A 25,186-nucleotide genomic window follows, 5' to 3' on the forward strand; every position below is an offset into this window, starting at 1 on the left:
AGCACCTGGTTCTTCTTGGTGGAAAAGGGGTAACAGAGTCAACAGTCAAAACCAGGACTGGAAACCACATTTGTGTAGCATTTATCTGAAGTAAGATGTCGTCCACACGCTTTAAAACATTTTCTGCTCAGAATTCCCAGTCGGGCATCTCGTGACAGCTAAAAACTAAACATAACAAAGTCCACAATCCCGTGTTTCTACTATAAAGTTAAGCAATCACCGTTTCAGTCACCCGTCCCCTTCGATTATTGGCATCTTGTCCTAAATGAGTATCTGCTGGTGTTTCTTCTACCTTTGCATCTCCTCCGTTACTTCCTTTGCTGTGCAGGCGGATCTCAGCTGACTCAGCCGATTTTGCAGTCGGGCCTTTTGAGCTCACCTTCCACAAGCTTACCATCTGAACCAGCCTGGAGTTTTAGCCAGCCTTGTTTCCTCCTCCCTCCTCCAGAGTTACCTTATTGGCACAAATCACATCCACTTGTGAGGAGTTGGTTTATAGAAAACCAGAGTAATCGGCTTCAGAAACAGAAGAAAAGCATGAGTTCGCTTTATCGACTTGGAACTACTCCAATAACACATGTTTTAAAAAATAAAAACACTTAAAAATGCAGGGAAACAAATGTATTACCAACATGTCATCATGTTAGCTCGCAGACAGGACTTGAGTCAAATATTACCAACAACAAAAGTACCACAGCGTTACAGTCTGTTTATTCTTAAATCTACTATTACCCAGCATCTACCAGAAGGGAAGCAAGTTTGACATATCCAGGCTTTCTTTGTCCTAAATCTAATCAGTAAAATAATGGGCAGTGGTTTTCAACTTTCTCTAGGTTTTCTTAATTAGGCTCTGTGTGGACTCCCGATTTGACGTTTCATCTGCACAAAATGGACCAATCAAAGGCCGTCTATTCCAGTCAAGAGGAAAAGTTTGTTATAAAGGAGAACTATGAAGAATATAAAGAAAACAATACAACAAAAAGCTCTGCTGCTGTGAAAGGAATGAGGAACGCTAGTAGAAATCTGTTGATCGTGTAAACTAATGCATGTATTTTATGACTCTCTTTTCTAACATGAGAGCTGCACAACAGAGATCTTAACCTTTAAACTTCATAACATTTTCTTCTCTGTGTTCTATTATCTGCAAATCAGGACCAAACATAAAAACACTTGAGCATTGTTTGCATCACCAACTGAGTGCATATAGGTTCCCGTGGCAACGCAATGCATACAATTTTGATGCTACTCCATTTGCATATGTGACGTATTCCCTCATCTAAGAATATGAATCGCTCAGACTGAATACCGTCAGGTAAAGAACTGGCAAAGCGGTGGTCGAGTTACATCCCAAACTCTACATAAAAACCTCCAACATGGTGATCAAGTTAAAAGACAGCCACCTTCATGAGATTGAAAACTCTGACTTGGGGCTCAGTATACCTCACTAACCCAACAACATTGCTTCATAGCGCAACCCTAGGCTCAGCTCAAGGACGCACTGGCATCCAGACAGGAGGATCAAAAGCCCACTCGAGCTGCCACAGAGGTTCCTGTTCTTACACATCTTTAGCCCATTGGAAAAATATATATATGTCTGCCTTAAAGTAAAAAAAATATATATAAACTCACCTCATTGGTGGCCTCTGAAGTGTTTGCCTTTCCCTGGTCTAGGGTGCCTTTCCATTTCCTAAAGCCAACACAGAGAGTCTTGATCATATGCATAGTTTTGTGTCATTTTCATTAAAGATCAGACATTCAGACATATTAAAACACTTTGCTGTGAATAATAAGTGTGGATAATGTATTTTTTTTACAGAATGTGAAATTTACTTTTGCTCCTCCTCTCTGAAATAAATATCCAGGTTTTCTCAAGTATGCACATGTTGTTTATTTCAAAGGTTTGACTGCTATGCTCATTAAAAAATACACATATACACTGACATTTGAGGGTTTTAACTGCATACCGAACACAAGTTGCATATCAGACTCGATTGGCTTCTGTAGTTGTTGTGCATCTCATACACATCTCAAACTCAAGGTGAGCATTTAGAAATAATATTCTGTCATTTGAACCTGTGTTTTTAGTGTTGAACTCACTTTGAAGCTCAAACATCCACAAACAACTGAACAAGCAAACTGTCTCTTTTACAGTGTTCAAGGCTTGCTATTGGTTGCCAGTTAATGTTTGAGTCAAACCTCAAAACGCGCCTCTGCTTCGTAACCAGTTTCTCAAAATGTCTGTCAACAGAGTGTTAGCTGCCTGTTCTCACCTCCACAAGAATATCAGCAGTGGGACGCAAATCAGCAGCATTATCAGCAGTCCCACTGCGATGCCGATGCCCAGAGACGGGCCGTCGATGCCTGCAAACGTTCACACAAACCACCATCGGTCAGTAAAAGCCAACAGAAAAGCTGAACATAAATGCAGCATCTGTCAGACTCCTCTACCTAGCTGGGTTTCACTGGCGGACACGTTGAAAGCAACGCTGTCCCCGCCCAGTGGGTTGGCACTGACGCACACTAGAGAGGGCGTGGCATCCCCCAGACGGTGCAGGGTGATGAGGCTCCTCGTGATCATGCTCCCCAGAGTCAGCACCCGGACCGAGATGTCGGAGGAGCGATTGACGGGCTCCCCAGCCAGCTCCCAAACCAGGGAGGGAGGTGGGTTCCCCTGGCTGTCGCAGGCACATCGGACCTGGGATAAAATCTTGACGCAGCTAGAAGAAGGCAGGATCTGTGCAGCAACTGAGGCAGAGAATTTGTTATTTGTGAAGGCTTGGTCACAGCCTTGGAGAGAGGAAAAGCATACAAATAATAATAATAATAATAATAAAACAACAAATCTTACATGTGATATTTAAACTGGTCGGCTCAGAACTCTCGGTTCCGTGGACATTCTGAGCTTCACAGTAGTACTGAGCCTCTGAGAGTTTGGTCGCGTTAAAGGTGAAGTTTGACCCAGTGCCGACCACCTCCTCCTCTCCTCCGTCGACTCTGAACCAGGTGAAGTTGACCACTGCTGGATTGGCGATGGTTGCGCAGGTCAGAGTCACCGAGCTGCCCTCCTGCAGCGGACCGGAGATGTCAGAGGACATCGAGGTGTTCTTTGGGGGATCTGAAAGAAACCAGTCTTCCTGTTATTGCTGCTTCTTATTTGTGTGGAACGCAGATTTAACCTTTGAAAAACATAAAATCTTTGGATTGCTTGTGGCTGTAGATATGAATCATTTCTTGCTTTCCTTTAATGTCATAATTTTATGATATAATTTATAGTCTTTTTTTTATTTTAATCAACAGACTAAAACAGTTTTTTTGTGATGAGACTGCTGCAGGAACCATAACACTCCCAGTTTACATTCTAACAAATGCTCTTTTGCACTTTTAATAGAGCATTTATTTTATTACTATTTTATAATTTATGTCACCTTTTAACAATATTAGCTGCTACAAAGATGATGCCAAACTAAATTTTGTTGTATTTTTGTACAATGACAATAAAGCTTCTTCTTCTAATTTGCCATACAGCAAAAACATCCATCCATCCATTTTCTATACACCACTTAATTCTCACTCGGGTCACGGGGGGCTGGAGTCTATCCCAGCTGACTCAGGGTGAAGGCAGGAGACACCCTGGACAGGTCACCAGTCTATCACAGGGCTACACTTAGAGACAGACAACCAAGCACACTCACATTCACACCTACGGACAATTTAGAATCACCAATGAACCTCAACATGTTTTTGGACCTTGTGGTAGGAAGCCGGAGAACCCGGAGAGAACCCACGCTGCACGGGGAGAACATGCAAACTCCACGAAGAAAGATCCCGGGTGTCCTCACCAGGATGCGAACCGGCGACCTTCTTGCTGCGAGTCAACGATGCTAACCACCGTCCACCTTGCAGCCCACAGCAAAAACCAAATGTTTGTTTTCAAATTAATATAATTTTCACATTTTCCTTTTTTTGTTGACTTTAAAATGAAACAAATGCTCTGTTTTTATTGCCAGTTTATGGAAGCGTGCTTGCAGCATACATGCAGATCGTACAAAAACAGCCACGCGTGGTGATAAACGTCTTTTGCAGCAACTGCAGCACTGAACTGCAATTTCAGATTTTCTCACCTGCTGCTGCCGAGTTCACAAATGAGCTGTGAATCTTAAATTTTAAGGCGACACGGACCAAAAACGGCATTAAGAAAAAAATGAGTACAGAACATTTACAATTCTGTGGCAACTGCATCTGCTGATGAAGATCATGTGATGTGTTGGAAAGCTCAAAACCAGCAAATACGAACCAAGAAATGGATCAAGCTCTTAGTCGTGGGCCAAAAAAGAAAATATTTTGCCCTTCCACCAGTTGTGATACATTTCCTATCTGAACATTTTGACCATCCTTTTTACTGACGCTGAAATAACTACGGAAGCTGGAGTATGTTTTAATTTTGAAAGCAAACAGCAAAAGAAACGTTTCTGTACTCTTTTTGTGTTACTATACAGACTGTGGACTGAGGGAGCTGCGGACACACAACTGACACCACCGAGGTTTGCCACAGTCAACATCAAATTCATCTATAATCTTCCGTCGTCTCTTCATGAAACTGTGACAACATTGTCGTTTTCTATGTTTGGCCATGACATCTTGATGAGTGAACAAACCGTCTACACATGAATTAACCCGCTGGCACATGTGTGGACACAGCGGAGCTCAGTCATGATGGACCACTGACACAGAAAGGATTTGGAGGTCGTCACGCAACATGACAATGCGTTACTGTCCCTTGGCCCAGACACTCGTGTTGCCCCGTGAGTGAATCTTGGCCCAGGACCATGTTTGGGTGAGCACAGCTGGATGTACAGTAGAGTCACATTCAGTAGACTGAAAAAAAAAAAAAAACCCACTGGAAACATACAGTCCTGCTGTTTGTTGTCAGTGTTAAATGAACTTACACTGAACGTCCAGCTGAAGGACTGCCGACGTTTCTTCTCCCAGGTCACTTTTTGCTTTACAGCTGTAGACGAAATTATGGCTGAGGTCGACGTCGTCAACAACTAGGGTGTCTCCAAACTCCAAAACCAGTTCACCGTCTCTGTACCAGGCGTAGGAGCTCACTGGAGGGTGGGAGGCGCTGCTACAGAACAGAGAAACTGAGCGGCCTTCCAGGACCGGTCCACTGACAACTTTTACAGCCGTGCCCTTGGGAGAGACTGGAAAAGCAAACAAGTGTGGGTCCCATCCATGTTGCTGACCAGTATTTATCATCATGTTTAATGTTGCGCTCTGACTTACACAGAACCTCTACCTCAGCGACGCCGGTTTCCTGGGTTCCGTATGCGTTAGTGGCTTTGCAGTAAAATTTGCTGGCGTCTCGGGAGACTGGGATTTTAAGTTCCTGCTGCGATCCCACTGCGGTCGCCTGCCCTCCGTTCACTTTGAACCAGGTGTAATTGCTCACGGCTGGATTTGCGCTTGAGTCGCAGTTCATCGTCACTGAATCGCCCTCCTTCACAGGAGTGAAGTAGGTGAGGGTTGTGTTATCTGGCGAATCTGGAGGAGAAATTTGAAATAGAAATGCTTTGGTCTCCACCAACTCCTGAAGGAAATATATGTTTCTCTTCGATATGCTTACTTGCTAATCACTAACTGTTGTATATGTCAATTTGTAAGTGGTCAATGTAGTTTTAAGCCACAAAAGCAAAGCAAAATAAGCTGAAGGAAAACTGAGTAAGGGCTGCAGGGTTGGTTAGCGCTGTTGCCTCGCAGCAAGAAGGTCGCCGGTTCGCGTCCCGGTGGGGGCACCGGAATCTTTCTGCATGGAGTTTGCATGTTCTCCCCGTGCAGCGTGGGTTCTCTCCGGGTTCTCCGGCTTCCTCCCACACAGTCCAAAAACATGTTGAGGTTAATTGGTGATTCTAAATTGTCCGTAGGTGTGAATGTGAGTGTGCTGGTTGTCTGTCTCTGAGTGTAGCCCTGTGATAGACTGGTGACCTATCCAGGTGAACCTGCCTTCACCCTGAGTCAGCTGGGATAGACTCCAGCCCCCCACGACCCTCGTGAGGATTAAGCGGTGTATAGATGATGGATGGATGGATGGAAAACTGAGTAAAGTGGTAATTCTCTGCCATGGTTTGCCTTTACGAGCAACTCCGTTCCCATTAAACACAGTCATCTGAGCCATTGTTGATGTAAAAGGGAAAGATTTCTGCAGCTTTAAACTTTCATTACTTTAACAATGTCTCTCTACCAGATAAAGGCTCACCAAACAAACACTCACATTCACATCCAAAGCCAATTTACTGTGGAGGTTTAAATTTAGATTATGAGGAAGCACAGAATGCATTTTTTTCTTATTACACAGAAGCCCACATTCATGCTAATATGATTTGTTTATTAATTCCTTTTGGCTTTCTGAGGGTAAAACATGAAGCTAAACACCACTTGTGTGTCCGTACAATAAATATATGACGGTACAGCAAAGACACAGTTAGCGTAGCTTTGTACCAAGACTGGAAACAGAAGGACTCATCTGTACTGGCCTTTTAAAAAGGTAATCAAATCCACAGACCAGCACATTTAAAACTCACAAAAAATGTATATGTTGTGTGTGGAATCAGCACGAAATCAAAGTGTAAAAAATCTCATGTTGTGTTTTAAAGGCGGGAACCTGCAGAACTATTTCCTGGCTAGGAGTGGTAACTTTCTGGAGTCATGTTAATAAAGCATTTATTAAGTCTGTAATCAGTAAACCATGTTAGTAGGAAGGGGTGCTAATATTGTCAACAAAAACAACTCCTTGCACCAATGTTAGTAAGTGGTTCTCACTTTCTAATAAATCATGAAGTTTGTTATTTTAAAGGTTAAAAAATATCTCAATTAATGCATTTTGATCTAAATGACGACACAATTAGATGTTTTCCAACCTTTAGCACCAGATGACACAAATCAGACCACATGGCATGACTTTAAATGACACCCAACACAATAAAAAGATTAGAAATAACCAAAAGCACACTTACAAAAAACGCTTAGAGTCAAACTATTTTCAAACTGAAGGTCACTGTTTCCGGCCTGTCGACGGTACAGAGAGGTGCAGGTGAAGTTCAGTCCGTTGTGCCGGTGAGAAGCGATGAATTTCATCACGGACGAGGTATTGGCACCGTCCACGTCCTCCACGATGTCACCTACACTGGGCGACCATGTCAGAACCGGGGGGAGAGCGGGACAGGGAGCAACAGTGGAGCAGTTTAAGATCACTTCAGTCCCTTCTTCTACCTCCACCTTGGATGGACTTATGGCAGGTTTGGGCAGGGAATCTGGAGAGGAAGACAATAAGGAGAAGAATAACTAAAAGATTCCCAAAGCTGTGGGTTCACATCTACGTGAGGATGCAACAAACCTTTAGCTGAGATGAGGACACCTGCCGCAAAGTTGTACTTGAACGAGTTGTCGCACTCCGCCCTGAAGTAGTAGTTGTCATTGTGGTTCGATGGCATGTTGTTGAAGATGGTGGTGCAGTCTTTGTCTCGCACGTTCCCAGTAAGATTTCCTTGCAGAACGTTTAGGCTCCCGTTGAGGCTGGAATCAAACACCCGTGTTCGGCTCCAGCCTCTCTTCCATACGGCTTTACACGTATCATCCAAGCTCGACTCCCACGCTACGGGCACCGTGAATCTGCAGGGGATGCTCACACAGGATCCGCTCAGTGCCTCTACTTTCTGCGGCATGATGATGTCAAAGGTTTGGCACAAGCCACCTGAGGTGAAACAGCAGCAGCAAGTATTCCAACAACACATCAGAGCCACAAACTGTCTTAAAATGCTCCTAAAAATTATTGAAGGGATAACGAATTGCTCCAAAATTCAGATTTTTTGCATAAATGTAACCGTAAATAAAACACTTCTGACTGTAAAATCACTTACCTTGAAGCAGACAGCATATGAAGAAAACCTTCACAGCACCTGTCATGCTTTTCTGCCACGTTCACGATCCAAGAGAGCGATACTGGACGGACAAAATTCAATTATTTTTCCCTGCTTAGCTGTTTAGGAGCAATCAAGATAAAGGAAAAATAAATCTTGAGAAAACACAACCTGATGTTTCTTGAGATTGCTGTTGCTTTAAGTTGTTTTCGATTAGAGGTTATTCAAGGCTCGCAAGGAGCTCTCTCGTATGTAATCCGGGTGAAAGTATCAATACTACAATGAAATTCTGGTCTGTTAAGAGTAAAATAAAACTATGTATAGGTGAAATTATTTGTGGTAAAATTCAATTGCTCTTTAAACATTAATATATGAACTTACAGTAAAGTATAATATTAACATAGTTGGTTTTACGATGAGAAAGGGCAAATTGTCTCGCCACTGTAAAGGAAAGCCTCATAAAACTGCATACAGATAAAGACTTCGAGACCAAAATGAGGATATTAGTCATTTAAAAACCTGAACACAGCAGCAATAAACATATTCTTGTCCCTCTAGCTCCAAGCAGAGTTTAAGTATTGTGTAACGGAGCCAATACAGCAATAGAGAAGAGAAAATGTACAAGGAAGTACAATAGTTTTAAATTTAGCAGTGAATTTAGTAAAAGCATGCAAGTCTGGAAAATAGTGAATATGTCAGACGGATTTCAAGATTGTTCTCACATAACGGGATGAATTTGATGCACTGGAAGCTTTTTTTAAAAATTAGGCGTTGCGTTTCCAATTAGTAATTTTTATTTTTTGCTTTATTATATAAGTAGTAACATTTTACAGTGAAGCAATCATCTAAGTTTTTTTGAAACTTGAGTCTTACCTTAAAGCCAATAAAGATGTTCAGCATACAACGTCTTTCTTATCTGGTAAAAAAGAAGAAAATAAGAAAGAAAGAAAGAAAAGAGCACATTTGGGATGTGAACACTCTGAGCTGTCAAATTATAAACCAATAAATGAGTCAGTGGTTGTTATAAAAGGTACAAATCAGGGTTTTACCAGCATTGAAGGGTCAGTGGTTGTTCTCCAACAAGTGAGTCATGTCAGACTGCTGCTGTCTGGACGACACACTCAGCTGTTGTAAGATGCGTCTGGGGAGTGGCGTTCAGCCCAACGGGGGTTTTTTTCTTTTTTTTACTCCTCTATCTACGTTTCAGCTGTTTTCCGAGCGACTCGCACAACGTTTACATTTTACAGTAACTACAAATGTAATGTTATTATTCTGAGTAATATGAGCCAATGTGCCAGTTTCGCTACATTTCTGTCACGTATCGGTAAGATAAGTAGAGACAAGAATAACATACCTAACAAGTTCAAATGCAAGTATCAATAAATATTACATTTGTATTAGAGGTAGCAGTTATTTTCAGTTAATATTAATTGAAAATAAATATCCTATCATGCAGTGGTGTGCCGTCAGGGCCACCGAGGCCTTCTCTGCTGGCCTGAACTCTACCAGAATCACTGACTTAATATTTTCCCATTAATCTTTTTACATTATTCCCAGCAGTCTATTCTCTTCATTTCATATTTCAGCCATCATGTGCTGCCGAGGGTCAAAGAAATCTGAATCAAAAGCACAGGCCCCTGAAGCTTAAAATGCATTGTGATGAAACTGTTGCTTTAACCAATCAGATTGAGAGTTGGTGGTCCCAGGACCAGCTAGCTGGCCTACGATGGCACTTTCACGTCCTCTGATTGGTCAGAGAGCTCAGCCACAGCTAGCGGTTCGTATCTGTAGCGACCTGCACAAGTTAAAACTTTACTGTAAAAGTATTGTGCTTTTTTTTGTTTTGTTTTTTTAAGGTTTTAAGGTAAGCAGACATTCTCAGCCCTGAATTAAAACTTATGCCAGAAACACGACCGGACAGACCCGACTTTCAGCATCAGCCTCCATGGAGATAAAACAGGACTAATTGTTGGAAGTGAAACGCACAGATTAGCTGCTCAACAGAGTGATTCAAAGAGTTGTGTTCAAATAATCAGAAGTTTTGGTAAAATATATATTTTTGTCATTTTATCTGGTTGATATTGATGCTCCTGCTAGATGTAATATGGGTGGCTGCGGCTCAGGTGGTAAAGCGGGTTGTCCTCTAATCAGCAAGGTCGGTGGTTCGATTCCCCACCCCTCCACGATCAAAGTGAACCTGAACTTGCTCCCAATGGCAGGCAGCACCTTGCATGGCAGATCTGTTGCCATTGATGTATGAATGTGATCTACTCTCAAATGAACGTCTCTTTGGATAAAAGTGTCTGCTAAAGTAAATTGTGATGTATGCGATCCAGCTGTGGCTGCAGTAAAAGGAGACTTGTTGAATTGTTTTAATGGGTTTCTTGCTTTAGTGATGGCATTCATTCTCACTACATGAGACACCAGTCTGCGGTGCAACGTCCTGTTACGCTGCCTTTCTGCATAATACTGATGGTTTCTATAGTCGTGGCGTCATGATGAAGAGGTGGTTTGATCCAGGTAGGACACCACTGAAGGCCTAGAAGTAAACTGCATGGCCCACCACTGGTATCATATATGTTTAAAAAGCTGCCAGGGTTTCCGATCTCCTGTCAGGACCCCGGCCTCAGCCTCCACCTTCACCTCTTTCCCTCTCTCACGCTACCTGTCACTCTTAGGCAACTCAGTCAGTTCATTCGGCTCACTTTGTTTGCAGACTCCGTGTCTCAGCATTGGATTAATTCTGCCTTCCTCTGCCCACAGTTTTCCACCGGTTACCTCTGGTCTCCTGCCTGTCTGCCTGCCTGCCTGTCTCCCTGCCTCAGTCAAGGACGTCATCCGCCGTGCATCAGTGGAGATTCCCAGACGTCCCGGAGCCATCAGCGCCGCCCGAAGCTCCTACCTGCTCCGCCTGACGTAGGTTCCCTCAGACCTGATCTATATGAAAAGTACCTGAGATGCTAGATGACTCAGCACTACATTAATGAAACTGACCGGAATTGATCCGAAGGCTTTGTAAAAAAGGGGAGATTTGTGTTGAGAGTCATTTTTAAAATGTGATTTAGGGTCAGAAGCAGAGCCAGGAGCCAGTCGTGATGAGGGGATTGAACGTAAAATTAAATAAGCCTGTATGTTTTGCCATTAATTGGTTAAGTCTGGATGTGTTTTCCAAATCAAATGTGCCAAAGCCTTACAGATCATTATTTTTCATTATGATACAGGTGCAGGTGAGTCTTGGGAAACTGGAGGAATTACAGAGGCAGCAGAACCCTGAAGCACCAGTTAGGAATGAGACAGATGAAGATGAGTCTGTTGATAGTTTTGATTACTTTGCTCGCCCTCAGTCACAGGACATACATACATTTCTTTTTCTTACAATCCTCATCAAACCCCTAATATTGCTATACCAAAAGTTTTCAATAGCAAAGATGGAACCAACCGCAAGTGGCTGACTTACTGTGAAAAAAAATAATAAATCAGTCTCTGTACTGTTCTGTTTGTCTGGCATTTGCCCCTGCGGTTAGTGAAGGTGCTTTCACAAAGGGGCGGCATGAAAGACTGGAAACACATTCACCAAAGGATAGTGGAAGACACACAGAGATAGGGCAGATGCTTACTCTCTGAACGGACAAAAGGTGGACGTAAAAGCTTGACTGGCAACCAAATGTCATTGCGTGCAAATGAGGGAGAAACGTCAGGTGATGGAGCGCATAGTGGACGTTAAAGTTATCGGCAAATGTGGCCTTAGCTACATGGGAGATGGAGAGGAGGCAGGTTACAGCCTAGAAAACACTGCTGTTAATCATGGCAATGCCGTAGAGTTGATTCTACTTTTGAGTAGATATGACATTTGCCTACAATAGCATGTAAACACTTGCAAAGGGCAGCAGGAAAGTGGAAAGAGTCTCTAGCTACACTGCTGTCAAAAGACACATTCAATAAAGTTGTGAACATCATCAGCCAACTGATAAAGGCAGTTATAGGCAGAGAAGTAAGACAAGCTGGCATGTTTTCAGTCCAAATTGAGACCACACAAGATATCAGCAGCAAAGACCAGTGCTCCATCATCCTAAGATCTGTAACCGACGTCATTCATGAAAGATTGATGACTATGGTGGACTGTGAGGCCTTGTCCACACGTAGCAGGGTTTTGGTGACGTGGAATGGCAAGGTAGCGGAAAATAACCGTCCTTAACATCATCCTATGCCTGTGTTATTGTATGTGGAGCGTTATCTGGGCCTGGACAAGAGACAACACAGTTCTGAGGGCGTCCACGCTGTTTCCAAATGTAAACACAGGTCGCGTATGTGATGTAAAGATGCACACCTTTTGAATCTTGTACTGGCTGACACAACAGCAGTGTTGTGGAAAGTGCATCCCTCTTTTCGCTGTTAATGATATAGCAGTTTTCCTAAGAGAGTCATACAATTACATGCAGAGGTGGGAAGAGATGAGTCAGGACAAGCATCACAGACGATTTAGCCCAATAGAGCCAACCAGGTGGTGGGCTAAGGATCAGGCACTAAGTAAAGTGTTTGGATGCTTTGGCAATCCTCAAGGAGCCTTGTTTGTTGAAGTGCTTATGACTTTACACACCATAGTAGATGACAGAGCACAACAGCCAACTGTGAGGGCCAAGGCTAAGGGATTCATGGAAGGCCTTTTGAGGTATGAGACAGCGCTCACTGCTCAAATTTTCCTTTGCATTTCTGAGCAAACATCCCCCCTTTCAAAATACTTACAGACAAGGGGAATGGATATCGTCACAACTCAACGTTTGATTGAGGGGACAGAGGAGGGTCTTGGGGAGTGTGCTAAGGACTTTGAAGGAGTTCAGTGTGCAGCTGATGAGTTTGTGAAGTGGGTTAATGGAAAGTTGCAAGAGGAGGAAGAGTGTGATCTGGTAGTGCAGACTGCCCTTCCTGAGAGAAGGTTCAGAAAAAAGAAAAGAATGCCAGGAGAGTTTGCAGAAGATGAGCAGCTAGCATCAGCTGATACTGACTACTGGTAGGGGGCGCTGTTAGGCCACCATGACAAAGTGCTTAGAAGCCTGACTGAGAATAATCAGACCATGCTATCCCAGATCAGCTTACTCATTGGTCAGATGGCCAAATTATCAGCACTGATCACCCAGTTGTTTCACAGCCTTCTGTTTCCGCCCCTTGGCCAGCGGCTGCTAGTCTGGGCTCTTCCCTGGCAGGGCGTGAGCCATCCGTTCCCGTCCCTGAGCACAATGATGGAAATTTAGGGGTGTGCCGAGTATTCCTCATGCAAGTTTCTCTGGTGTTCCCTTGCATACACTTCTGACCGCGCCCGCATAGCCTACCTGCTTAGTTTTCTTGAGGGAGAGGCTCTCGATTCGGGATTGGTGGTCTGGGAGGTGCAGGCAGACCACTGCAGTTCCTACGAGGTCTTCACCCAGGAGATGAGGAACGTTTTCAACCACCCAGTTCGGGGAAAGGACGCAGGCCGCTGAATCCTCTCACTCCACCAAGATCCCTGAAGTTCTGCAGAGTTCCGCACCCTGGTGGCAGAGAGCGGGCGGAACGACAAGGCTCTCCGGGGGGGCCTACCTAAGAGGCCTCAGCGAGACTGTTAAGGATGAGTTAGCCTCCCGTGACGAATCCGCAACCCTGATCACCTTCTCAATCCGGCTGGATAATAGGCTCTGGGAACGCTGCTGGGAGAGAGGTGCCTGTCCCCCGCGGCCCCTTACCTCCAGGTTCCACCAGTGCCCTGCCTGCATGTAGCCCCCCTTGGGGGCCCCAAACTACCACCATCCCCTCTAAGGGCCAGCCCATGCAACATGGTCGCTCCCAGCTGACCTCTGAGGAGTGGACCCTCTGCAGAAGATCCAAAGTCTGACTCTACTGAAGCAAACCGGGCCGTTACGTGGCTGGCTGCCCCATTAGGCCAGCAAAAGATCAGGCTCACCAGTAAAGGGGGGGAACCACGGCTAAATCTCCCCCTCATCTGTTGATCTCTGCCTCCCTCTGCTGGAAGGGGCAGGAGTTCTCGCTGTCAACCCTCATCGACTCTGGCGCCGAAGAAAACTTTACGGACGTTAACCTGGCAGCGCAACTCGGCAACTCCAACCCCCCTGGAGGCCCGAGCCACTATACAAGGTGTTTTCGAGGATAAGAGGAGTTCTTATGAGTCGTAAAGTACTCTGTGTCTCTAAATTCCCTGAAGAAACCGACGTTAGAAGTGACAACACGGGATCAGTTATTATTACTAAAAACTCAAGATTATGCCATTTCATTTTTGCTATAGTTAATATTTAATGTTACAAATCTCTTGCCAATTTAGGCTTAACTTGAATAAAATGAGAACATTAGAGCTTTTTTTTTTTTTTATGAATAAACATTTAATAGTGCATTCATAACAGTGGATGTCTTCATTTATTTGCAAATCAAACCCATAGAAATTTCCAAATATAATAAATAATCTTGACAATTGAATGTACCATCTGTCCTAAGTGAAGACACAGATTCAGGGTGTGGACATGTGAGTGGGAACTCCTGACGATATAAAACAATCCAACCCAAAATACAGTGTTTAACCTGAACACCCCTCTGACAGTCTATAGGATACTTATTGCTAGACAGGTACACCGGATTACGTCATCTTGTGCAGGTGCTGCTGTTGTTGTGTCCATCCTGTGTTGTAGTGTATCGTAATGTAGTGTACACCAGTCCTGTAATGCTGGACTGTAACCAGCAGAGGGAGGTCGGGCTCAGAGAGTAAAAGCCTCCCAGTAACAGAAGGCCAGTGTGCAGGCCGCTGGTTTGCAGCTGGTGAATCACTCTTGTCAGTAACAGCTTCCTCCGCTGTGCTCGTGCACGTCGAGCCACTGCACCTCTGCAACTCACGCGGTTCATTCACATTCAAGAGTCCAGGTACGGAATGAGCCCCCCGGGGCGGATCTTCGGCTGAACCGGCCCCTCTCGCAGCAGAAAGAGAGGGAAAATAACTCACTGCTGTATCTGCTCAGTCACTTAGCTCACAGTCACATATGCATTAAGGTCAATAGCGGCTGTGCTCGTCCGTCGCTGTGACGATAACGTCCATCCAGATCCGCATGGACACTGCGTTGGTCGCCACCAGAAAGAAAAGCCGGTCATACGTCTTCACACAGAACGTCAGACTGGGCCGTGGAGACTGAAGGGAAGGGGACAGGGAAAACATGATGAAGAAGAAGTTTTGTGACAACACTGAAGGGTTTCTCTCCCCACAGTGGTGATTGACGAACATTTTATTTGTCTCGAGCCTCACGTTCTTCGAGCTGAAGTTCTTAAAAATCTATACTGGACAGACAAGAAAAGATTTCTGTCTATTTCAAGCGTTGCTCTCACACTTCTGTCCTCGTACACGTTTCTCAGCAGCAGAACAGGCTTCTGCTGTTTCAATTTGAAAGAATTCTGTTTTTATTTTTCATTAGAAATCCAAAATGGCTTTAAATAATCACAGTGTGTTTCTTTGTTTTTAAACTCCCTCTCATTAGATTTACAAATTTGAAAGCACTTCCAGGAAAATGAACCCGCTTCGCTCGAACGCCTCCTCAACACTGTACACCTACACTATGCTACTCAGTGCCCAGTTGTGATACCGGGGTAGTTCAGTGATACATGTTCAAAATATGGGCTGCAAGGTGACGCAGTTGGTAGCACTGTTGCCTCGCAGCAAGAAGGTCGCCGGTTCGCGTCCCGGTGGGGGCACCGGAATCTTTCTGCGTGGAGTTTGCATGTTCTCCCCGTGCAGCGTGGGTTCTCTCCGGGTTCTCCGGCTTCCTCCCACACAGTCCAAAAACATGTTGAGGTTAACTGGTGATTCTAAATTGTCCATAGGTGTGAATGTGAGTGTACTTGGTTGTCTGTCTCTAAGTGTGGCCCTGCGATGGACTGGCGACCTGTCCAGGTGTCCCCTGCCTTCGCCCTAAAGTCGGCTGGGATAGGCTCCAGCCCCCCCGCGACCCTAATGAGGATTAAGCGGTGTATAGAATGGATGGATGGATGTTCAAAATATAAACTGATCCCTAAAAAAAAAAAATGGCCCTGCAAGCTGACAGGATTGGTTCCTTAAGTTTGTTATGAAACCATGGCTGCCTCATGTTTTCGAGGCTGTCATCGGTAAACTGAGGGTTCATGGTAGAAATATTCAGCCATGACTGCTTGTTTAACTCATGATGCGTCTTCAAGCATATAAAAAGAAAAACATTTAAACCTGTTGACAAATCTGGATTTTCATCGGTGCAGCAGTTTCACACAACTTAGATCTCATGATTCATGTGAATGTTGATAAAATCTGAATATAACGAACAAGTTTCCCTATGGCTTCACTGGGAACCTCACATGACACTTTTCCAAAGTCCCAAGGCCTGTGAGCAGCAACAAAAAAGTGCTTGGTTATCTAGGACAGTAATAGTTAAAGAGGCTGTTTGTAATCCTGTGCAAACCCACCAGGTCTTCATTCTATCTTATTAGCCCATCTCCAACCAGTTAAACATACTTCCTCATGTGTACACACCACGATAAACACGTGGGATTTGTTTCTGGCATCCCCAGCGTAATTCTACTTAAGGTTGAAATAGTGTTTTAATTTAAGTTGACGTGAAATTATCTTTAGAAGGATTAAAGTTGAGATGTTTCCCTGATTATTATAATATGTTAAGTGATGGCCCTGCATGTTGGTCCTGAGAACACATTTTGCAAATAGATTCCTTACATTTTTGAGATATCTTTGGGAGTCATGAGTAGGCCACAAAAAAAAGAACAAGACGGAGGCTTCGGGCTCTTTTTCACCATGTGAAGCTGGCTTCAGTTTATGCACTGGTTTCTATCTGAAGTCTAGAGATTTAGCACGGGCTCTCAGCTGGATTCAAAACTCTGCTAGAAGTAAAGCATGAGAACTCACCGAGGTGGCTGTCCGTAGATGGTCGTAGTAAACTTCTTCTATGGCCTGGAAATAGATGACTCCCTTTAACTTCCTCTCATCACAGTCTGCAGCAAAGGGAGGGGGAGGGAAGAAAGAAAAAAAAACGCTTACACCAAACTCATTCTGACCAGCTTTTCAAGTCATTATTCGCTGATCTGCTGTTTGATGTACAACATCTTTAAGTCTTTATCTTTTCTATAATCTCGAATAAAGAGCAAGAGCTAAAAGACGAATGCTTGAAAACAGTGTTGGTGTCGCTTTACTACGACACACAGAAGGCTTTTATTCATGCAAACACACAAGCAAACACACACACACACACACACACACACACACCACTCCTCCAGCCAGTCTAACCTGTATAGTAGGCTAGTCGCCGGTGGTCCGTGTCGAACAGAAACCACCTCTTCTTCCAGGTCTTGACCCTCCCCCCTCGTTTGGTCAAGAAGCCCGCACAGCGTCGAGGTGTCAGCCGCAGGTCCGTGCAGCCGGCCACCCCGTGACCCAAAGACTCCACATGGGCCCGCAGGTCAAAGTTGGCAGAGAGGAAGAGGGGAAGGCTGCGCTGCTGCTGCTGCTGCTGCTGCTGCTGGAGAGACAAACGGAGTTTAAAGAGGCTTGAACAGAGCGTATTTTCCACGGAAACTGAAGGAAATGCTATGTGCGGCCTTTCATAACGGCTGCACTTGTTCGTGAGTCTAAATCGGTTCCTTCTCTGATTGTAGATGATAGAAGCTCAATCGTACGGGATCGTGACACTGGAAAAGAGTTCATTATAAAGTCTGTAATAGAAAACAGGAAACTCAAGTTGAAAGATGTGTTGTTTACCAGGGAGGAAGAGGTCGACTAAAGATGCCACAGAGCTGAATTATGTGAAATGTTTTTGGAGCTTTACCTACATCAATAGACGACAAGTCAAAGCGCTGCTGCATCTATACTGCATGTGTTTCTCTAACCCACAACCACAAGTTCCTCTTCGAGCACTGCAAGTATAATCTACACAGTGACGTTATTTTATTAATTTTTTTCTTGTCTAAAATTAAACCGTTGAATCGGTCATGGTGTATTCTCACTTGCTTCTTCTATTTTTATAACTTATAACCAATTAGGTCAGAAGGTTATTTAAAGGCTCCGCTAGCTGTTAACACAGAATTAGCAGCCGCCGAGTTGCATTGCGAGTAATGCAGCAAGCAGATTTTAAAAAGGAAGAAGGACACGTGTAATAAAACATCTTCTGCTGCAACAGTTGTGATCTTTTTTTTTTTTTTTTTTAACTGTGCATTGCTCAGTGTAGGAAGTCGACTGAGTAAATGTGTTTTCAGCGCCTTACAGTTTGTATTTCTGAGGAGTTTGGGGAAGAAACGGCCGTTGGTCGCTCCGTTGGTTCTGGCTCCGGATCTGGCGCCGGCTTTTGCAGGGTCTCCGGTTCCGGTGGTTCTGTTCTGGACGAGTTTAACTCTCTTTGTCTTCTCTCCTCCAGCAGCAACCGGCGTCGCTCTTCCTGGGTGCACACAAGCATCAGAGCGAACTATTAGCAACCTATCAAAATATGTGACATTACTGATACTGCTCTCTTCTCAAAGAGGAATTCTCCCTTTTCTCTTAACCTCTTAGTACACATTTTTCAGTCTTGGCATTTGCCAGGGCTGCAAACATTCTTTACAAAAGATCCACACATCTGTTGGCTGTTTTCTTGGACCGTCGTGTGCGAGCTGAGTGGGTGTCAGGGATCAGACAGCCATGTCTAACGCGGTGTGTCGCTGATGATTAGAGGTGTCAGCCAGTGTTTCCCACGGCAGGTGACTCACCCTCTCTCTGAGCAGCCTCTCTCTCTCCGCCTTGGCTTCCCTCAGCTTCTTCTCGATTTCCACGAGATCCAAAAGGCACGGGCTGTCGGGTGAAGAGGGACAGCATACGATCAGAATCCCTGCACGTAAAGGCGCTCAAGATCAAACATGCCAGTGATAGTCGACGATTTAAACAGATTTATGATGTAGGAAAGCACCACTCAAGGCACTTTTATTTACCAGATTATACCGGCGATGACAGACGAAGCTACAGTCTCACGGATCAGTTACAGACACAGTGATATAAATGGGAATCTCACAAGGGTTGACCTTTAGTTGTCACCTTTCAATGCAACCAAATCATGTGACTGTCATCATTAAACTTCCTTAAAACGCAACATATGTTCAAAGTTTCACATGACACTGCACGTAATGACAATAATTCTACATAACAATCACGTTCACAGCCCAACACATGTACTTATGTATGTCGACATCTGCCACAACACGAGCGTTTTAACAAGCTCCTCTTATACTGCCGTGAAAGCCTTGTGTTTACTCTGAAGCATTTCCTGTTACTGAGTAGGCGTTACCGCAATGCATTGAACCTAACTACTGCTGCTGTGTTTGTCTACGCTGTTCATGTTTGTTACTGGGCCACAAATTGTAAAATAGAAATGTAATAGTGGTTCAGTTTTAAAGTTCTGGTTATGAGTGCCAACTATTCTAAATAATAATAATAAAAAAATAAGAACAACAACATCATACTTGATCTTTTTGGAAAGGAAAATATAAAAATAGTGCTTACAACGTGTGCACAAAGTGTTCACCAACAACTTGGGTGCTCAATTCAATTTTTATTTATATAGCACGAATCCACAACATATGTCGTCTCACAGAGCTTGACGTATTAAGGTACAGGCCTTATGAATTTTGAACAGCCGCCTCTGGACTCCCTCTGAGCAAGCGGTCGGCAACTTTTGTTTTCACCCACAACGCCAGCGGTAAGATTGTGTGGTTGAGCAGTTGGATTATTTACAGCCCGAGTGTGTTTCGTGCCTCGTCAGACTTTGTTGCAGCGCTTCGTTCTCCAAATGACTTCATCAGCTACCATGATGTCAGAGCCAGAGTGGGTATATATACCGACTGGGCTACACGAATGGATAAAAGGAAAATTAAATGTCCAAAAAGACATTAAAAAAAAGAAGAGGTAAGTGTATTTAAAATGAAATTTAACCCCAAGATTTAATCCTCTCTCTAATTGTCTTTTATGTTAGATGCATCTTGCATAAAAACGGATCCCCTTCACAGCAAATATCACCACTGAGTCAAGGTACAAACCGTAAAAAATGCATTCCTTCCCTGACTGTTGCTTGTAAATGCTAAACAAGTACACGAACTTCTACAAAAGAGTTCACCAACTCAGCAGTGAGGAAACCGACCTGGCAGCTCGAGAGCTTGTCGCACTGTTGCACGGCGTGAGCAGCCCGCCGCCGTTGCTGGTCCCAGGTCTGTGCCCGTTGCTGTGCCCGTTGCTAAGCCGATGGGAGGTGAGGGGGGACGTGTAAGCCTCGGGGGTCTGGCTGTCGGGAAGCATCCTCACCAACCCTGAGAGGCAGAGAAGAATAGCTTCATATAAGATGTGGCGTGTGAGGAAGAATCCTGCGAGTGGCGGTTGAGTACAAAGATGTTGCATCAAGAATTCCCAGCGTTTTGAAAGAGACTGAGTGAAAGTAAGGAGAAGGATAAATGCCTGGCAAGACTCAACATGACCGTGCAGATCAGGCTACTGGGGCATTTAGTGACAAATAGGTTTGCATGTGAGAAAAAAATACAACTGAGGAGATTTTAGGCTTAAGGACACGGGCGCTTCTCCGGCTCACCCAGTCGCTACCGGCAAATCCTGCTTTCTGCCAACGTAATAACAACCTCTCCGCTCTACTGACACACCTTCGATTTGACTAAAAGGGAGGGAACTGAGCAAACAGACAAAATGAGGCCATGAGTGCAGACGGAGCGTATTTATTGTTCTGTATCACAAACCTCTCAGCTTGAGCAATCAGGTCGACAATAGGAGATAGAAACAAAACAAGGAGGGCTGATAAATAGCTCACCCTGCGCTGAGAGCGGCCTGTCGTTGAGCTTGTTGTTGCGATGCAAGCTCCTTCTTCTGGGCAAGCTGGTGGTTTCTTTGCATGGGTCCTACAAAATAAAAGGCAGTGAGTGCAATCAGTGAGGCAAACATTGAAACAGAATCACTGTCATCTGAAATCTTGTGAAGTAGAAGCTGTCGGGAAGCGTTCTCAAAATCACTGGAATCTTTTTTTTTAATCACAAGTGCCAAACATTCACCTCTTAGATGTAAATACGTCCCTGTTTTCTGAACTTTTGTCTTATTCAACTGAAACTGATCAGAAGAGAGACAGTTTCGTGGCTTTTCTGCTCTTCTAAACGACACACAACTCGTACATTCAGAACACACTAAACAGAATAAACAACAATAAACTTGACAGTCTTTTGTAAACTTCCTGTATCCACGGTGACGAGCTGCATACCTGAGGAGGCTTGTGAACGGTCAGGGGAGAAAGTGACATCATGCAGGGAGCAGAGCCGGTGATGTTGGACCAATCAGCGAGCGGCTTCTTCTCTTTGAGAACCTGTAGGACCAGATTAAAATGACAAATTCAGTGCGATGAGGCGCAACCGTCCGATTGGACTGACTTGCAGCTGCCGGGGGAAGGCGACGAGCGCAGCAAAAAGCCGCCGAGTTCGCGACATACCGCATCTGGCTGAGAATGAAAACCGCGCTCCCGAAAGGGGTCGTAATGAGTTAAAGAATTATCACAGCCTCACTATCTTTCCCTCTAACCCTGCCTCCCAGCTTGACTCACAAGCACATGAGCAATTCAGTCACCGCATGCAGTCCACACTTTAACCCTTGTCTGCCTCTTTCACTGCTCCACACATGGGTAGTGAAGAGCATTTAGAAAGCCCTGACAGAGTCCTGAGCAAGATTTAGTGAATCGGTTCTCCAACACTAGCTGTGATTGAAGCCGATCTGCCGGAAGACACAAAAGGTTTCTCACCATGAAAAGTTCAGTAGTTAAGCAGTCATGTTGCAGTCACACACACTTGGTCATGTTGTCTCTCTCGTCCCCCTCTCCTCCTCTGCACTGCCACTCCCTTCCTCCCTTCCTCCCTTCCTCCCTCCTTCAGCCTCTGTTCTCTCATTTACACCGAGCCACTTTCCAGATGACTGTAACACCAACACGGATCGATTTGAGCGCATTCTTTCAGCTTACCGCTCGCCGCGAGGATGTCAAACTTTCTCCCAGCTCGCCTTCTCTCCCTTCTCTCACACATCCACACACAGATTCACAACTGCAGCACCCTCCCTCCTATCTCTTACTCCTCCCTCTATCCCCTCCCCTCCCTCCCTCCCTCGCTCACTCTCTCCACACGTCTGATTTGCCTTTTTCCTCACCCAGATCTGCTCATTTGAACTGTCACAGCTCTGATCAAACTGGCTGTGTGCTAAAGTCCCAGCGCATGTTGATTGGCGACTGAGTGAATCACATATTTTGGAACAGAAAGCATCCACAGATAGCACATGGCAGCGTGGGCTGTGCTCAAACTCGCAGCTAAAAGTCACTGGATGATTAAGAAACTCCAAATTGAAGCTCAAAAAAAAAAAGAGGGGGTGTCTGAAATCATAAACTACTCACTGTAAAGGGACAATGTGTAGAGAGCTGTACAGTGCATCAGATGGAAAACAATGGAGGAAAAGAGACGACTGAGGTAGGATTAGTCTAATCTGGCAGCCATCTATATCAACATTTCTTGATGTAAGATGGTAAATCGTGACTCGATAATTCGACCCTTAACAATCTGAAAACTTTGCTATCCAACAGGTTTTTAGGAAAAACGAACAGAACCCATTAAAAACAGCCTTAACATACCAACAGCCTTGGATTCTGACTCGGACGTGACTTTTTATGTCACAATAAGGATAACGGCGTATTATCTGACCGAACAATCCCACAGATTGGCTACGTTCACACTGCAGGACTTGATGCTCAATGAGGATTTTTTTTGTGATTTATTTTTTTTCCAAGTTTGTTCACATTTCCAATTAAATGCGACTTGTATGTGATTTCCTGGGTGAACTTCATACGACCCAAAAGTGTCCCGCATGCACAGAAGAGGACACGATGACATCACGCCACAACCGATGGTGGAAACAGAACTGTGATCACTATCCTAAACTGCCATCAGCAGCCAAGTACTGCCTGTGCGTTCCGGTCACTTCCACCCCGTCGAAGCGCTGCCCCCAGCATGAAAGTAATAACCAGGCCCAATCATTTGTACGCTGTTTGAAGCTGAGCAGCTGGGTTTTTTTCTGAAACCATCTGCCTCTTCTGGTTCCACAAATTATTCTGATGAGATTGAACCAAACCAATAAAGTTGCAGGATGCAAAAACCAAAACAACTGAAAGACGTTAAAGCACTCCTTAGAGCTGAGATGATCTGTAGAGTTGGGAAATGTTCTCAACTATTAATAGAATAATTAGAATAGCTCAGGTATCTCAGGTGATCCCAGTAATGTCATTAGTTGATGTGCACCAAGAATGCCAACAAACCCGTTTGGCAGTTCATTAACCTTCTTTTATCAGAACAGATACTTCTTAAACTCTGCAAGCATATTCAGCTCTGCTTTATGGAGATACTTAGCTGTGTCTGAAATCACTCTCTTGTTCAATGAGTCCTAACATAACAGACATTCATTCAGTAGATTTCACACTTACACTACACTGGAGCACTATGGAGCACTATGGCGCACTAGAAAGGGTATGAATATGTCACTTTGACACCCAGCGATGAGTTTTCAGGGGTTAAATTTATGACCGGAGAGGACCTTTAGTAGATGATTCTCCGCCTCCTTTGTCTGCACAGGTGCGGGACAATGATTCTGTTGTGGGAGAGTCTCTCAACAATAGATCGCGGCATGTATGCAGCCCATCGCATTATATTCTACATTTCTGTGGAATACAATGCAGTAGGCTGTATACATGTGACCCGGCTGCATCTAGTTGGCTGTGTGATCCCTTTAGGAAACACAATAGCTTCAATTAGCTGCTTCTGGAATATAAAATATTAGGGACAGACGAATGAACTGATCATTAAAATAACACTCTGCAGATGACTATTAAGGAACAGTAGTATTAGTATTGATAGCCTCGATATAAACTGAACAAATTTGAGAAACGTGAATTTGTAAAACCCACGCCACCGCGACTCCCTCTTACCGTCTGAGTGGTGTGGATGAGTTCTCTCTTCTCTTTCCTCAAGGCGTTCAGCTCCTTCTCCTTCTCCTTCTCCATCTCCTTCAGCTGTCTCTCCAACTGCTGGACCCGCTCCTGAAAATTCACAGAATAGTTCCCATCAGCGTGGACTGCCACATGGCTCCTTCTCCTCAAAAGTAATCACTAAAGCTGATTCATCTGTCTGGCCTGAGCTGACTTAATCAGTTCATTATGCTGCAAAGTAATATTGTGTAAATATCCCAGATGTGACGCCGTGTCGGTGTGTCGGCGTGAGCAAAACGCAGCTCCCTGAGCGCAGGACGAGTCTCTTCAGCCGAGACACAATGCAAATCAAATGTCCGGTTTGCAAGTTAATGAGAGGCACGAGAGAGAGAGAGAGAGAGGAGAGGTGCATGAGGCCGAGAGTTTAACTCAAAAAAAAAAAAAAAAGATGGAGTGATAAGACAGAAAATAGTGAGACACAGAGAAAGAGACGGACGACCTGGAGACGAGCTGTCGACTGCAGCGAGGCCACGGTGCAGCTGAGTCAACTCGCATCCCTCTCACACAATCCCAGTCTTCATCTCTGGCTTTACCCTCCTCCTGCCGCATACTCGAGCTAATTGCGGAACAATTCGACATTATTTTCACCATCTATGCTCGTTGAGTCAGTGGAAGAGCAGTTTTTAGGACATTTCCAAGCAACGATGACACAAAATACATTTCCTCTCACTTGTGAACAGAAAAATTTGGAAATAGTGGAGGTTTTAGAAATGATTTTTGATACGTCTAGTTTCACCAGAGGCTTCACTGACTTTCATGTTGCCATACGTAGAAGGTCTCAAGAAGGAATCCATCCATCCATCTATTGTCTATACTCCGCTTAATCCTCACCAGGGTCGTAGGGGGCTGGAGTCTATCCCAGCTGACTCAAGGTGAAGGCAGGGGACACCTGGACAGATCACCAGTCTATCACAGGGCTACACTTAGAGACAGACAACCAAGCACACTCACATTCACACCTACGGACAATTTAGAATCACCAATTAACCTCAACATGTTTTTGGACTATGTGGGAGGAAGCTGGAGAACCCGGAGAGAACCCACGCTGCACGGGGAGAACATGGAGACTCCACGCAGGAAGATCCCGGGTGTCCTCACCAGGACGCAAACCGGCGACCTTCTAGCTGCGAGGCAACGATGCTAACCACCGAGCCACCTTGCAGCTCCCAAGAAAGAATATGT

General features: G+C 44.6%; 1 protein-coding gene and 1 pseudogene across 3 annotated transcripts in view; both read right to left on the reverse strand.

Annotated features, from left to right (window-relative positions):
* LOC103372390 (B-cell receptor CD22-like) lies at nucleotides 1–15,144 on the reverse strand (annotated as a pseudogene).
* Nucleotides 14,259–25,186, reverse strand: part of phldb3 (pleckstrin homology-like domain, family B, member 3) — a 25,293-nt gene continuing 14,365 nt past the window's right edge. The window contains exons 7-15 of one of the 3 annotated variants that reach the window (XM_008302008.1): nucleotides 23,945–24,055; nucleotides 21,194–21,295; nucleotides 20,753–20,840; nucleotides 20,081–20,246; nucleotides 18,660–18,741; nucleotides 18,182–18,352; nucleotides 17,209–17,431; nucleotides 16,831–16,916; nucleotides 14,259–15,078 (exon numbers count right to left, since the gene is read on the reverse strand). In XM_008302008.1, the coding sequence (XP_008300230.1) occupies nucleotides 14,944–15,078; nucleotides 16,831–16,916; nucleotides 17,209–17,431; nucleotides 18,182–18,352; nucleotides 18,660–18,741; nucleotides 20,081–20,246; nucleotides 20,753–20,840; nucleotides 21,194–21,295; nucleotides 23,945–24,055 (1,164 nt within the window). In that variant the 3' untranslated portion in view covers nucleotides 14,259–14,943. Of the gene's footprint in view, nucleotides 15,079–16,830; nucleotides 16,917–17,208; nucleotides 17,441–18,181; nucleotides 18,353–18,659; nucleotides 18,742–20,080; nucleotides 20,247–20,752; nucleotides 20,841–21,193; nucleotides 21,296–23,944; nucleotides 24,056–25,186 lie in introns of all 3 variants that reach the window. The other 2 variants (XM_008302007.1, XM_008302006.1) reach the window with 2 other exon arrangements.

This window comes from Stegastes partitus, unplaced genomic scaffold, assembly GCF_000690725.1.
Source record: "Stegastes partitus isolate 25-593 unplaced genomic scaffold, Stegastes_partitus-1.0.2 Scaffold1747, whole genome shotgun sequence".
Classification (NCBI taxonomy): Eukaryota; Metazoa; Chordata; class Actinopteri; family Pomacentridae; genus Stegastes; species Stegastes partitus.